This window comes from Cyprinodon variegatus, unplaced genomic scaffold, assembly GCF_000732505.1.
Source record: "Cyprinodon variegatus isolate N-32 unplaced genomic scaffold, C_variegatus-1.0 Scaffold60, whole genome shotgun sequence".
In the NCBI taxonomy this organism is placed as follows: domain Eukaryota; kingdom Metazoa; phylum Chordata; class Actinopteri; order Cyprinodontiformes; family Cyprinodontidae; genus Cyprinodon; species Cyprinodon variegatus.
This window is the reverse complement of record NW_015150513.1, coordinates 428,296-444,819: the sequence shown is the minus strand read 5'-3', so window position 1 is coordinate 444,819 and position 16,524 is coordinate 428,296. Positions and strand designations below refer to the sequence as shown.

General features: G+C 35.2%; 1 protein-coding gene across 1 annotated transcript in view; it reads right to left on the bottom strand.

Annotated features, from left to right (window-relative positions):
* The window catches only part of csmd2 (CUB and Sushi multiple domains 2), a 336,283-nt gene that overhangs the window by 251,554 nt on the left and 68,205 nt on the right, over nt 1-16,524 (bottom strand). Inside the window, exon 3 of the mRNA XM_015371540.1 lies at nt 15,469-15,581. Within this exon, the coding sequence (XP_015227026.1) occupies nt 15,469-15,581 (113 nt within the window). The remainder of the gene's footprint in view (nt 1-15,468; nt 15,582-16,524) is intronic.

Below are 16,524 nucleotides of genomic sequence, written 5' to 3'. Positions count from 1 at the left end.
AAAGCAGGCCTACACTGTAAATCAAAAGGTTTTGTTCAACTCAAACTAATTTATTTCAATTAAAAAAAAAAAATAGAAAACATTCAGTCTTACTTCCTGAATACATAACTATGAGATTTCTTTTTTAATACGCAAGACACCCAGTGTTCAGACAGTTTTGGTAAGCCGAGAGATACTGTCCTAATTAGCTGTATTCATTTGAAAGTTCAGAGCTTTCCAAATGTGGGTAAGACTCTTATTATCGAGGTCTGTAAAACTGATGCTTTCAAAAGAGGCAGAAATCCTTATGTTGTTATTGTTTTTAGCCACTGAATAAAATCAGGCCTTAGAATACATATTTTCATATTTCCAAAGAAAACGTAACAAGTTAAACAGACAAAAGTGACTATTTTTGAAGGGCAAAAGCAACCAGCTAAACATTTGTTTTTCTATGTTTAAACAGCTAGGAAGGTAATATTAACTATAGAGGAAAACATTTTCAAAAAGCTGTTCTTTGGCTCAATTTCTGGGAACTCTAGGTTCTTTTTGGACAGTGTCACAGAAATTTTATTAAGCTAGGCAGCTCCTTGTGAAAATGCATGGACATACATGTTGTTTACTGATGACCCCCCACCCCCCGGGAAAAAAAAACTAGTGGGCAGAGCGCACACTGATAAAGGCAGCAGTAAACATCAAATTCTGAGAAAAGAATTATGTTCATTTTATTGCAAATTGTGCAAGCTGAACATTTAAAGTAACCACTCAGTAGTCTAAATGACAGTTTCTAGGGTTTTAAAACAGTTAATTTTGTGTTAAAACTTCACCTTGTGAAGGGGAAACCCTGCAGTTCATTTTTATATCAGCTAAGTTTGGCTGGAAATGCATAACAACCAATAGACTTTGTTAACCAAAGTAAGTACAGTACATGGCTCGTTAATTATGCAGATAGCATCACATGGGCAGTTCCATCTAAGCATTTCTACTCATGTGCTGCATTGCAGAGAAAAGAAAACAAAAAATCATTTAACCCCATTGTGCACTATGTTTTGCAATGTTTTCTCTTTAAAGTTAGACTGCTTGATAACAAAACAGTCCTTCCTTTAAAATCAAACATGCAGCGTTTTCCCATTACAATGATCAGTGGCAACTTGAACCTGAGCAGTGTGAGCGTACTGAGAAAGGAGCTGCTCTAAAAGTACTCAAACTCACTGGAGCAGTGTTGAATGATAACGGCAGAATTGTGAACAGTTCTCCACTACAGAAGAAAACCATGATCTGACTTTACAACCTAGTATTAGCGCACCCAAAGCTGACGCTGCGGAATCAGTGGGGTCCTAGCTATTTAGGGGTCCTAAACACAAATACAGCGTGATTTGGGAGTGGCTTTTAACTGCGTACATAGTACAGTAGCTACGTACAGTAGTTTTAGGAGAGATAACACACAGCAGAACTCCGGCAGCTACTATGTGTTTTAATTTCAATTAAACGTTAAGGAAAAAGCGTTTTTAAGCAAAGCAGAGCAAAAACAAACAAAAACAAAAAAAAACAGCGTAAGACTGCAAGTTTACTATCCAAGTACAATAGGAGTACATTGAAATGTTGTGTTCTTCTTCACTAGTGTGAAAAAACAAATCAGCATTGCTCCTCAGAGGACTATGACTCAGAATTACATGTAAATATTAACTAACCTCTTATTGGATAGAAATATATCAGACTGGAGAGGTTTTGGATATTGCAAATAAAAATATTAGTGCAGATTGTTGACAAAAAGTTATTGTTGACATTTACTACTAGGTAAGGAATGCAAAGGTATTCCAATAAACAGCTTTGTTGCCACCGAGCTGGCTTCAAGTGTGATTTTTAAGAGTCTTCAATAGCAGTTTTGTCCGTAATGGTCTTTATATGGCCATATACTCTCCTCTCCTGTTTTTTTTTTTTTTTTTTTTTTTTTCCTCGCAAAATAACGATTTTTGGAAAGTTTACTTTGACTCATTTTGGATCTGTAAATAACTAAACTGCCCCGGGTAGGCTTGTTTCTGTCACTGCCTTCTCTTCATATCTCCTGTGGCTCAGCTGAGGCCATGCATTTGATGGATGGTCAAAGAAACTGAATCTTTTTTTAAAGCTACTCACCAAATTGAACACATGAGCTATACTAACATTATGCAACAACCCTGGCAGTTATTTCAACAGTGACCAATTCATCAAGGTTGCATGACAGTTTTTCTATGGCTGTCCGTTTAAAGTTGGTAGAAAAAAATAAACAGAACATCATCATCATGTTGCTGAACTCTAACACCATCTCTCCTTGCAGAATTAGGCACTGAAAACTACGCTAGAAATACACCAATACACTGCATTTGAATCACAAAATTCGAAAATGTTGCTACATAATGTAACAACAATTATTTTGTCAAAATAATTTTATTTCCTGAGGCTAGATTGAAACATCAGCTTTACAAATGGTACAGACTGATTGGAAAGTCTTAGAAAACAGGTCAGACTGAAACAACATAATATAGGACGTAGTTTTTTGTAATTGGGTGAACACCAACACACCCCTTTTAAATACCCACCATTCCTAAAAAAAAAAAGTAATTACAAGTACTTGAAATTATTTTACAGTTATTTCCCCCATTCTCTCATGCTCTGTTCTATATTTAGCCTTACTTTGAATCTGTTTCCCATGTCTTTGTCAGTTTATTCTCTGTGTTGTGACAGAGGGATATACTGACAAAGCCACACACTGACAGGTAAACCTTAAACAGCAAGGAGCACACAGGGTATTTAAACACAAACATCACAAGTGCGGGATTTGAAATAACAATTCAATATTTATCACTGCACATAAAACCCTGTAAAGCATTGCATGTAGCCCATCATTCTCCCACAGCCTGTATACGCACAACACCGAATGCATCCGTCCTAATGCCCAAACATTTCCCTATCACTTTGTGCAATTGTCATGCCCTAAAAATATATTCACAGTAAGATAATTGTTTTGCTACTTTTAATCAACAATATGTTCAGTCATTTTAAATGATGTGTACTCCCAAAAAAACACATGGAAAACAAAAAAGAATTCAGACAGTCATAATGATAACCATTTCACTATCACAGCACCACATTTTACTATTATTTCAATCATACTTTCAATCCATTAATCTTTTCAATGAGTTTAAAGTGTGCAAATAGAGATTTAAAGTTATCTGGTCACTATTACACATTTATTCCATTGCACGAACCCCTGCTATGTATGTATTAAATAACTAAAACTGGAAGTTATACTTAAAGATATAGTGGAGGATTTTCCCAATTTTTTTAAAAGACCTGCCTTCTCGACAAAAAATACACAGGCACAACCCTATACCCGCTCCCAACAGGGAACAACTATGACATGTGTGTGATAGCATGCACGAGCCCTTTTCTCTGTTTAAAACTTGCTGTTTGCATCGCTCATAAATGCTTACTTTCTGGAAGATTTGCAATTTTTCCACTATGTCAGACTCACAACTGGTAAGTGAAAATTAGGACAAGCACATAGGACTGCCTTACGCAAATATGTCACCAGAATGATTGACAATTAGGAGGAATAGGTATTTTGATGATCCACTCGGAAAAAGAAAATCCTTCTCTATAACTTTAATTAAGGGTAAAAACCAATTAATGACCATCAGTTAAAATATTATAACTGAAATCTGCTTACTCACCAAGGTTCTTTAGTCTTTTACCCAGGGTTAGCCTTCTGGACAGGCTGTTAATAGTATGTAAAGATTCCTAGTGTGATGAAAAGCTGTTGCTTGCATATTTTCTCTATTTTTAGGCATTTTTAGGACGTAATTCAACTGGCCAGGATGTGAAGGACACATTTGGACACATACTGTACACTTTGTCATTGCTAAAATTATGTGACCTTTTTGGAAAGCAGGTGTTATTTCCTTCCACTTTGCAGTAATGCATTACCTTGTATTGATCTGTGAAAAATAAAAATAATGTTGATAACCATAATATAATTATAAAAATAGCTTAAGGGCTACCACACTAGCTGACTAAAACTCAAAAAACTCACAATTAAAGTCACAATTAAATTACATGTATTGTTTTTTTAAATTCAAAGTCAAAACTACATAAAAGGGTTTGCAGTTAGTTAGCCTTTGGTTTGTATTGTTTAATTTTTTTGCCTGCTTTGAAATATATAGGCTTTTTAAAATCTCATTTGAGCAAACACCTAACTTGAAATCGAGAAAATAATAAAGTTTTGCATCAGTTTTTCAACTATTAGCAAAAAGAAATGCAGTGGTGAAGCATCATATTAGTCTGACCAAAGCCAGCAGGAAGCTTTTTTATCACTAATTACTTACAGAACAACTAATGCTGAAGCAAAATTCAAACGTAACATTATAGTAGCAAAATGATGGTAGAATGTTGACAGATCTAGTTGAATTAGAAGCTGTCTTATCATTTAGCTGGAAATGATGACTTTCTTTCAAAAACAAACATTTCAGACTTAAAGAATAGAAGACGCAAAAGAGCATTTACTCTTCTTAGCGTTATTTCAATTATTCAGACTTTATTTTTCTATAAGCACATATTTCATAGGCAGGGAGGTATTATCTTTGCTTAGGAAGCTTTTCAGGAAATAGAATTATGTTTAAAGTGTTTTATTTCTTCCTTTTTAATCTGATCTTATCTAAAAGAAGGTTTTTCCAAGAGTTCTTAGATTTTCTTTCCTCTAAAAGAACTCTATTTTACTCCGATTCTAATCAGTTTTACTTTAAACATGGTCACTCTTGTAAAGCAGCTCCGCTGTCTGTGACAGAGGCACTAAAGAGAGATAAAACTGTGGCTCAGTCGTCCATTTTTATCCTACTACACCAATCAGCAGTTTTTAAAGTACTACATCGTACAATTTATCTTATCTTCTTTCCCTGAAAAGGAATGATGGGCAAAGATCATTCTTTAAACCTCTTGTAGCTGAGTGCTTTGTCAGTGTTTGTCACTAGCCCTTGTTTCCACACCAGACTTCCCCAAATTCTGACTAGAGTAAGTTTTCTTTAGATTTAGCGTTTAATTATCATGGCTTATATTTCAGCACCAATCAGATAATACCAGATTACCCTATTGTTTCAACACATATACCAGCTAATTCAGGTATTTGGCCAAGGATCTAATAACAGCATATACAATATAATATGATTCACTGGGGTATTCTAACAGAAATAAAATTAAAAAAAATCTTCAGCCTCCTTAACCAAGGATATATATAATTCAAATGTGAGATTGAAATGAAATCCAATTTAACAGTAATTAGTAGCTTAGGCCTCTATTGTTATAATGTGAAAGTTTGGTTGGGGTATGAGTTACGACTGTAAAGGGTTTTACATTTTGTAGACACTAAGGGCTTGCGGTGTATTTTACATTCTTTTCTTTTTTTCTCCCCTTTCATTTCCTCCTGTACAGTATGTATGTATCCATCAACCCTTAGATCTTTTTAAAAATGTAAATCTTTCAGAAATAACTTTTGTTTCAAACCCTTTGAAACACAAATAAACATGTTCAGACTACTGTTCTACCCTTTCAATTGTATCAAGTTTTGAACAATAGATCTTAATCAAGTGTTCTTTATTGCTGTGATTCCCAACCAGGAGTGACCTACGATGACGGCGGAAAGAAAGTTGTGGATAAAAGTGCAACAGTGTGCAAGCATTGTGCAACACGTTTTGTTTATGCTAATAGGGTGACCATATTTTCATTTGGGAAAACCAGGACACCTTGGAGCGGGGGTGGGGGGGTCGGGGGTGGGTTGATTGAAAGAACAAATGATTGAAAAAGGAAATGTTACTTGCTACTAGTTTTTTTTTAATGGTTATAGAGTCAGATATATGGCGGTAATGTTTGGTTTATCTAAAGGTTTTATCTGTTACTGTGTAAATAAGTTTGGCTGTAATTTAAGGACAGATTCTAATAAATCTGCAGAGTAAGAATTATAAATCTGATAGGAGTTTCATTTTTTTATTGTTGTTTTGCACAATATGCTTAACTAAGTATTTTTTTGTTGAATATTAGAGATTTTGCAGATATATTTTGTAGATACATTGTTTAGATTTACTTATATCTTTCTACCCCTTTTATAGAATAGAATAGAAAATCCCTTTATTGTCCCACAATGGGCAAATTTACAGCTGCAGAAAGATTATTGAAAATGGTCACACAAATGAGGACCTTAGAAAAATGTATAAGAATAACATAATAGGGAAGAGTTAAAATATAAAAAATAAAATTCTGTAAAGTGTTTTAACAATATAAAACTGGAGAATAAATAACCAATATGCAGCTATGGACATTTTTACAGTAATGGATATTTGAAAATAGCAGCATCATCAGAGATGTGCAGAATGACAGCAGCATGTTATTTAACTGACTAAGGTTTCCATCATTACATTTGATTTTATTTGTTCCTGCTCCCGGTGGTTGGAATCTTTATTCCACTCTGGATTCTTGTGAGTGTAGTCTTTGTTCACTTTAACTTTTTTAAAAATAAATAAATAAACAAACAGTTTTGAAAACCTCGGTATTCATTCTTTTCCTGCTTTGTGTGTCAACTTTCACGGTTGCTAAGCAACAGAGCATACGGCAGTAAAACCCGCTGAAGGGTAGACCTGTTCGAATTTACAGCCAAAACTCTTCCGGCCTCCTTATTTTTAAGGACTTCGAAGGATCCAGTCTAGGTAGACCGCGTCCTTTGGGGATGCGTCCTAGGTTTTCCAACAGAGCCTCTGGTTAAGAACAGGGCTGCCCGCACCGACGCGGCTCAGGAATACGTCACACGGAGCGTCATGCGCAGTGAAATGAGGACATTTCCTCACTTTCTAAAAAAAACCCGGGACGCCCGGGACAGGACGTGAAATACGGATATGTCCCGGGAAATACGGACGTTTGGTCACCCTATATGCTAACAGCAACATGACCAACATGTCATGCTAACCCCGAAATCCCACATACTCCATCAGCGCCCTGCTCCGCTGCACTCCAGACCGCCTGCACAAAGCAAAGTCTGCAGCCTCCGCTGTGGCTCCCATCCGCTCCGCTCTGAGTTCCTTGGAGATTGTAGAGGGCATGCGTGAAATGATGAAATTCAGTGCAGCAAAACATGCGGAAATGATCCATGGTTTCCGCGGATCATTAAAAATAATTACAATTCATTAATTTTTTGGGATTTTTTCATTAATTTCATAAAAAAAAAAAAATTCATTAATTTTTATGATTTTTATACATTTTTTTTTTTTCGGTGTAACAATACACATATACCGAACCAAACCAAAAACTGTGACCAGGAAACCGTGAACCGAACCAAACCGTGGATTTTGTGAACCGTTCCACCCCTAATACACGCCTAGTACAATTTGCTTAGAAGAATTACAGTTCTTGCACGGGTTCTGATAATGTGACACTGCAGTGTCCAGAATCGTTTTAAGTATAACAGCTGTTACCTGCTGTATCTGTCGAACCTGAAACTCCTATCTAGTTAAATACACTGCTGAACGAAATATGCAGTGTTAAATTTATTGTATTAACATCTGCTACTTGAATCTAAAACTCTTAAATTAGAAAAATAAATTAAACGCTTATTTTTTTTACACTGCATTCAAAATACAAAAGATTTGTCTGGTTACAAACCACTTATATAAACGTTTCTCAAATCTATATACATATCTCCAGTTTCCTTGTTGCCTAGTTGATGCTTAATGCAGCAGATTAGGGACCATCCATGTTTCTATATTGCCATATGGACAGGAGTAATAGCTTTAGCTTTACTAAGTAAGTTAATAAAAATATTACTCAAAGGGTAAAGTAAATTCCAAACAGTACTCTTCTTTCAATAAAGAGTTTAATTAAATGGCATTCAAAAATTGCTGTCAGTTTTAAATATATGTACATCATTGGCAATTTAAAACTATGTAAAAATGTAAGTTAGTACAGCAGTTTTTTTTTTTTTTTGTTGTTGTTGTTTTTTTTACATTCCAATATGCTTCAAGGGCGCACTTACATATGTATGCCTGATGAACTAATTTAGAATAAATACAGTGCCTCTAAATTAGACAGCACAATACTTTATTTTAATAGCTTACACAGCACTTATAGAGCAATATTAAATATAAAACAATAATCAGTGAGCAGTGTGTTACAGAAACCCAATAATAAAAACATCACAGTATTAATAAAGTGTGAGCTTGGTATTTGCAATATCTATTGCAAAGAAATATAGCTGAGAACTTAAAGAAGCACAGACATGGAACATAACAACCAAATAATTTCGAAGTGACTTAATTGCTGTTCTGCTTTAAACTGATGCAGGACAGAAGTGATTGTCTCTGGATGGAAGTCTTTTAAAAGAAGCCGTTTAGTCAATAGCTGCATTTACATGAACAGAATTTCTCCGATCCGATTTAAATCTTAGTTGATCTGAAGTACAAAATCTCTGTTTACATGGAGGCTAAATAAAATGATGCGAACATGACGTGTACATATGTATCAAGCTTTTGGTCAGATTAAATAATTTCAGCATGCACACTGTCTAGTTTTTTGAAAATGCATTAGTAGTTGAAGAAGAAGCTGCCTGTTCTGTAAACAATCATGTACTATAGCTTCTCTTTGGTTTAGGGTTAGAATTTACTCCCATACTAAAGGTTTATTGGTTGTGTCCAGATTTAAAAAGAAAAAGATTTTGATGTGAATGTCTCAGTCACCAGAATCCTTTCCTCTGGAGCCATCTTCCAGATTTAATCTGTGAGAACAGTCTTTTTTTAAGAGTAGGCTTGAAAAAGTTTATAGTTTGAGCATCTTAAGTTATCCTACGCTATCTCTGTAGTAATGTTGCTACGAGCTAAGGCTACCGGATGACTTAAGGACCATTTTCCTCATCCTGTTACATAATACTTCTATTCTCCAGTTTCAAAGTAATTGCTAACTGTTTTTTTTTTTCATAGAAGCTAAACCTGGTTGGGCACTCTGCTTAACAGTGACCCTGTCCTGGAGGACAGCATTAACTGGACTGTTAATGTCAAAACCATAATGTTATGGATAATACGGCGTATCCTTTCTTCTGAGTTTAGTCCTTTCTCTCCAAGAGATATTGGCTGAGCTTTTACTGGAACTAACTATATGTGCTCTCTTTCATCTTCTTGATCTGAAAAAAAAGCAGTCAATTGTGGCAGAAGGCAGCTCACACTGAGTCTGGTTCTGCTGGAATTCTCTAGCTATTAAAAGGGAGGTTTCGCTCTTCATTGTTCCTACATGCATGCTTGTGATGTGAGATTGCTTTAAAGTCAACGACTCAATGTAAGCTTCTATCGACTGTCACTCTATGCTATTCAGGAGAACCGAAGTCTGCAAAGTCAATGGCTTTATTCAGTCAGCTGGGTTCATAGAATATGCTTAAACAATCTGCCAGTGTGATTTTATTGAACTGACTCTTTAAAATACCTTTAGATTAAATGTTTTGTGAATTTTGCTACCCAGTTAAGATCTGCTTTTAAATCTAAAACAAAAACACACTTGCTTGATTCTATAGAATAAGTAAAGATTGCAAAGTTGGCGCAGAGAGTATTGTCCTTAACCTCTGGCATTAGTTTATTTGGAGACACCATATCACTTAGGGCACAAGCCTCACTTTTCAATCAGACACTAAACTCTCTCACGCTCTGATGCTCTTTCATCACCTTTAGTTAGTCAGCCCCCACCTTCCTCTCTTCCAAGAACAATGTGAGGTGGAAGAAAAGGGCCAAGGATGTTTGAGCTTGAAAACAGAGTCAATAATGTAGACCAGCTCTAAGGGATGCATAAAAGTAATGAGCCTGTATAGAATCTCTTGAATGTTGATCTAATTTCAAATGAAATTAGATGAAAAATTACTCTTATTACAAGAAAAAAACTTTTATTATTCTTACATCATTTATACATACTAACAATATATACCATTTTATTTTGCTGTAACTGATCTTGTCCACATAAGAAATTTAAAAAATAACAAATATAAGAAAATTTATTCCTCAAGAAACCTTTTGCAAATATGTATTAACTGGAAAAATGCATACCTAGTGTAACTGCTAATAAATATTAATTGAATGTCTTGTTTTAATAAAGGTACTTACAATGATTGGCTCATGAGAGGAAATGACTTAGACAGACAATAGAGTTGGCTGAGGATTGTTTGACCCAGTTGGGAGGCACATTGATTATGCACCTGAGACACAGACAGAAATAACACTTGGAAAAATATGACTTGATGATCATGGAGTCACTTTATTATTTAAACGTGAGGCAGAAGATGACAAACCTGAAGATACAACAACATGTAGCAGGTACTGAGGATCAGATTAGATGTGAATGTTGTATAGAGGAAAATGAGAGAGACATAGAGGGAAAAAGATGTAATGATTATGCATGAAGATGCCAGCAACATATAAGAAGATACCCCAGGAGATAATTTCTAAAGCTTAGCAAATGTTTCCAATTCCCTTTGCCTCCTTTTGCTACTTCTCCGTTTCTGCAGATTACATGAACAAAGAGTTTTCAAAGAGACAGGGAAGAGGAAAATGAAAAATATGGGGGAAAAAATAGTTTTAGGGTTGCCATAGTGACAAGAGGGGAGAGATTCCAGAGTGGTCTCGGCCATTACGCAGTGTGTTTGGTAGATGGGCTGTGCAGTACTTAGGCTTATTGCAGTGTGGGCTGAAAAAGAACATATCTAATATAGACGAGATGAGAATACACCAAAATGGTGGTTGTTGAGCCCCCGTCTAATATGAAGAAATGATAATTTGTTAAAGTATTACTGCTAAAAGCTTCAGGAAGAAAGCAAAAAGAAAAAAATAATATGCTCAAAACTGCCATATAACATCTGCATGCAAAAACACGGCAGTGCACATATTTATTGCACAAAAATCCAAGCACAATTACTGGTTGTATACCTCTATAAAAAAAGAAACAATAATTATCCCAAATGACCCCCTCCATGATATAATGGAATATTACTTTAGCTACAGGTGATGTATGTCATCTTGGTCACAAAAAGCAAGAACTTATCACATTACTTCATATATTGTGTGTCAGAAGTAAAATATATGTGTATGTTTTGCTTTTGTTTCTTTTTTTTTTTTGTTTGTTTGATTTTTTCAGAGTAACAAATCAACTCAAAAGTTTTACAATTTTTGCGGCACATTTTTAAATATATGCACTAAAAACAAGACATTTTATGCAATCCCTCTCTAAATCATATCCCATAATCATAATATCTGCAGGGTTACTTCAACTTTAGATACTAAAAATGTTAACCTTAATACTTAATACAAAATACAGGTGTTTTAGTGCATGTTTATCTTAGTAAACCTACTAAATATCAGTGTGTGCAGTGTGGTTATTAATGTGCTTTATATTAAATTGATCTTGCACCAATAAACATGTTGCCGCTCGGGTAAAACCTTACAGTCACAAAAGCCATACAAGCCCCGAATGGTCAGTATGGATGATTAACATGATCACGAACCAGAGTAATTCCAAAGATAGGACATTTTAGGCGAATCCCCTCTCCTTAAAGCAAAAAAAAATCTACCCTTTGCAATACTGCTACTGAATACAAAACTGTGATTACTTCAAACCCCCGCAGAGCAATAAGATTAAACATTGGCAGGTTAAGTTTAGACAACAAAACAGCAAAGGTAAAACATGTTTAATGAAGTAAATTTTTTTAACTCTTTCAGTGCAAAACCATTAAGTAATGCTGGTCTTATTGGAGTTATTGTCAAATATCTTTATAAAGAGCAGCGCTATAGACAGTGATGTTAGAATGAGCAAAAACTTGGACCAAAGCAATCTTCTTTTTTTGGTTACTTGCCCACATAAATGCTTAGGCTTAGAGTTTGTGTTAGTTATGCCTGAAACTCCTGATAGAAGCTTTTAGCAGAGTTATTCCCCATAATTTTTTTATACAGCATCTGGTGCTTCTAAACAGGGGCTCTCATTCAATGGGCAAACAGAACATCTAATGAGAGGGGATAAAAAAGGTTAGCTATTTTTTTGTGCCAAACAAAGGATAAAATATACACCTGAAACACACCTCATGGTCTAAACGAAATTAAAATGTTTTTTTATTTTTTTTATTTTACTATCACCATCTGTTGAGTGTCATGTTTTAAAAAATATAATTAGAAATGTCTGCACTTATGCACAAACTAAAGCAGTGTACTAAGCTGGTAAAACTTTTCTCTACAATGTCTAAAAAAATGTTTGAACCTTACTTTGCGTGAAACCTTTAAAAAGTTTCTGAAAACTTGCAGGAATAAAACCCAGGTTCATACGTAAAAATGGTAAAAGCAAAAACACAAAGGGTAGTAAAAGAAGGAAGGAAGAAGAGCAGAATTTTATGCAGTAAGAAATATTATGATGCAAACATGTAAGTTTCAGGCATAATGAAATCTAGTTTCACACAAAAAAATATTTTAGAGTTGTACAGACAGAAAAAAAAAATTGCAGCTAGTATTGATCTGTCATATTTACAAAAAGAGTGAACTGATTTCCAATTCCACTTTTTTAAGTTACCAGTGGCCCAGTGGTCCATAAATCAAACAAAAACAAACCTAAAACATAATCCAAAAACAATCCCTTTTGATGGATGCACTGCAGTTTAAATCACTTTTAAATGCAGGTGATTAGAGGACAAGCAATTTGAGACATATCCTGATTCATTTATAAACATAAAAATGTATATATGCTTAGAATAAACATGCTTAGTAGGGATGCTACTTTGCAGCGGCGGTAAAATTTTATTATGTACAAAATCCTGTATGCATAGAAGCTTCTAATTGTCCATCATACTTTAGCGCTATGAAATGACCTACAACCAGCAAAAGTAAACATCAATCCCCTAAACAAAGGTCATTAAACATATCCTAACATGTAAGCATAAGGAATAAAATGCAGAAAGTATGCATCTGCATTAAAAACTACACTACAAATACACCAAAAAAAGATTAAATGTTAAAATGTAATCACATTTCATTTCTTTTCAGTTTGATTAATATGGTCTACAGTTAGTGAAAATTCAAAATTCAGTGTCTCATAAAATGTGTGAACCTGGTACATTTTGAAAACTCATGGTGTTTAACTCAATTTAGTTAATTAACTCAAAACAGCTGCAAAGGTTCCCTGAGCTTCTAAATAGTCTCCCAGTCCGGGTCACAGAGCTAAACAATCATAGGGAAGACTGCCGACTTGACAGATGTTTAGAAGTCAGTTACTGAAAAAACCCTGTTAAGAGGTAATTGCTTAAAAAGTTGCTTGTTTACTAAATATTGTATCAAAAGAGAGCTGTCAGGCAAAATGCAACCAACACATCAGGGTATCTTTACAAGAAGTCGACTGAGGCTGGAGTCAAGACCACCAAGCGCCACTTTGCACTAATGAATGTTGCATATGGAGTACAAATGTCACATTTCTTGTGTCAGAGAGACTAGGCTGTTGCCAAGTAGTACAACTCACTCATTTCATCTTAAAGTAAAGTTTGCATCTCTTTGGAAAACCAAGAGTCTAGATGAAGAGTAGAGAGGTATAGAATCCACTTTGAGAAGAAGTCCAGTATGAAGTTTTCACACTCAATGATGCACTGGGGAACCAAGTCATCCTCTATTATTGCTCCACTGTTTTTTTGAGGTACCTGGACAAGGCTTGTACATTTAAGTGTACTTGATGCTTCCTTGTGCTGAAACGCTTTATAGAGATGCTGATGAAGTTTTCCACCAAAACATGTGCAGCAACTAAGTCTTTATTGCAATTGACTGGCCATCAAGTTGAACTGAACACCATACAGAAAATATGAGGAATTGTCAAAAGAAAGGTGACGGACACCAGAACTAACCGTTTAGATGACCTGAGCAACTTTATCAACGCTATCTAGGCTCCCATTACACCCCAACACAACAACAACCTGATCTCACCCATGCAATTAACATTAAAGATGTAATTATATGCAGTTAGATATAATGCCAAGAAAGGCCCTACCAAGTACTGACTGCATTGAAATAAACCTGCTATATCTGTTAGACAAAGGATTTTTTTATATATAAATATTTCTTTATTGAAATAACAGTTTTTTCAAAGACTGATTTTTGGATTTTCAATATCAGTAAATCATGACAATTTAAATTACAAGAAATTAGACTTTAAACTTGTGACTTTTTAGTAATTAATCTATTTAATATAAAATATATTTAATGTGTAAAAAGCTTTACAGATTGATGGAAAATACTAACCTTTTACTCAGTATTCAAACTTCTTAAGCAACGACAGGTGTAGGTATCATGCTTACATGAAGGAGACTTCAGGTTACGTAAAAACCTATTGAGTAACTAATTTGTTCATACTTGTTTTTTAAGAACAAATTTGAATCGAAACATGACAGCTCCTGACAAAGGCCTCCAGGAGAAAAAAAACCTTGGAAATGATCATCTAAAACATCTTGGGGTTACTCGTTTTCAGGACAACATTAACTAACAAGAAGTTACAAAACTCTTCTTATGTCCCTTTATGTGTCCCTTTATGGCAAAACATAAAAATAGTTTCCTTCAGCTCTATGTCATTACCAAATGTTTTATATATAAAATATTCCATGAATGCAAACATGGTGTCTGTTTCACTCAGTTAGAGTGAGCGAGTTTTTTCATTTGCATATCAGGTCCATTGTTCACTCTCCAATTACCCTTCACTATAACCTAGAGGGCAGCACCACATGTCAGCATCTTTTTTTCCTCTATGGCATAGGTCATTGCAGAAGGTCTTGCTGTATGAGTAAGGAGACAGGTAATTATGACTTTGTACAATTTCTGCTTGTTGCTTAACGAACTCCATGTGTTTAAGCTAGTCTGACTTGCACTTGACTTACTTTAGGAACAGGAACAAAGAACTTAAAGTACTAAGAAAGTATAAAATAATAACAAGCGTAACAATAATTAACATCATCACCATCAGTCTTGCATGTGTCTACAAGCTTAACTTGCACAGAAAACCAAACTTCCTGCAAAACCAGCCTTATATTTGCAATACATCTGAAACAACAACAAACCAAAATAATGTACAGTAAGCTGCCTTTCCAGCTACAAACCAATTATTATTATTTAAACAATAATAATACAAATTAAATAATAAACTTCTGGCAAAAACAGTATGTCATTAGTACTGTAGTGTACTAAATAACAAGATGGTAGAGTTAGCCATGGGAATGGAAGTTTGCACTAAATCATTCTATTTTCCATTTAACTCAACTTGAAGAAATGATTTGAAAATGTAAAAAATTCAGACCAAAAAATTAAAAATATAGATCTAATAAATGGAACTTACTGGGAACTTGTGTTACATGAAATTGTTGCATTAAATTAATTCACTGATAAACATATTCAGCAAAAATGAGCAAAATGCACATTTATAAAACAGTCTTACCTTCATAAATAGCTTTGAATCCCTGCCCGCTGACAGCATAATCAGACAGCAGCCATAAAGTGAGTCTGGAACCTGTACTCACAATGGGTGAAGGCAGCTGGAACCCAGTTAACCTGAAGGTAGAAACATACAAAGGAAGAAATATGTGATCAACAAAAATATAGTTGATTAAAAATTATAAAGAAGGGATTCTAAAACTGGCAGGGTACACCGTGGACAGTCCGCCAGTCCATCGCAGGGCCACACAGAGACATGCAAAGACGAATAACCATCCACACTCACACTTAATCCTAAGGGCAATTTGTAACGTCCAATCAACCCAACATGAAGGTTTTTGGACTGCGGGAGGAAGCCGGAGAGCCCGGAGAAAACACATGCAGACATGCATAACAGACAAACTTCACACAGAAAGGTCCTGGTTCCTCCAGGACTCAAACCCAGATCCCTATTGCTGTGAGGTGTTGGTGCTAACCACACCACCATGCTTAAACAAATATATTACTTATTAAATTATAACTAAATAGGCCATCTATTTGTAAAATATGAAAATACAGAAATTGTGTAATTAGTACGGGTTGCTCAGTGATGCAGTGGGTAGCACTGCTGCCTTGCAGCAAGAAGGGTTCTGGTTTGATTCTTGGCCCAGGATCTGTCTGAATGGAGTTTGCATGTTCTCCCAGAGCATGTGTGGGTTCTTTCCAGGTACTCCGGCTTCTTCCCACAGTCTAAAAACATGACTGTTATGTTAACTGGCTTCTCTAAATTATCCTTAGGTGTGAGTGAATGGTTGTTTGTCCTGTTTGTCTCTGTGTTGCCCTGTGATGGACTGGTGACCATTTCTCGCCCGTGGACAGCTAGAGATAGGCACCAGCACTCCTCGCAACCCCGCTTGGGATAAGCGTGACAGAAAATGGATGGCTGGATGGATGGATGTAATTAGTACATAATTATGTTTAATTGAGGCCCATATAATAATTGATTTCATGTTAAGAAATAAATACAACAGTGTCAGCTGATTCTCTCTCAATGGTGTAATTCAATCCAAACATCACTTTG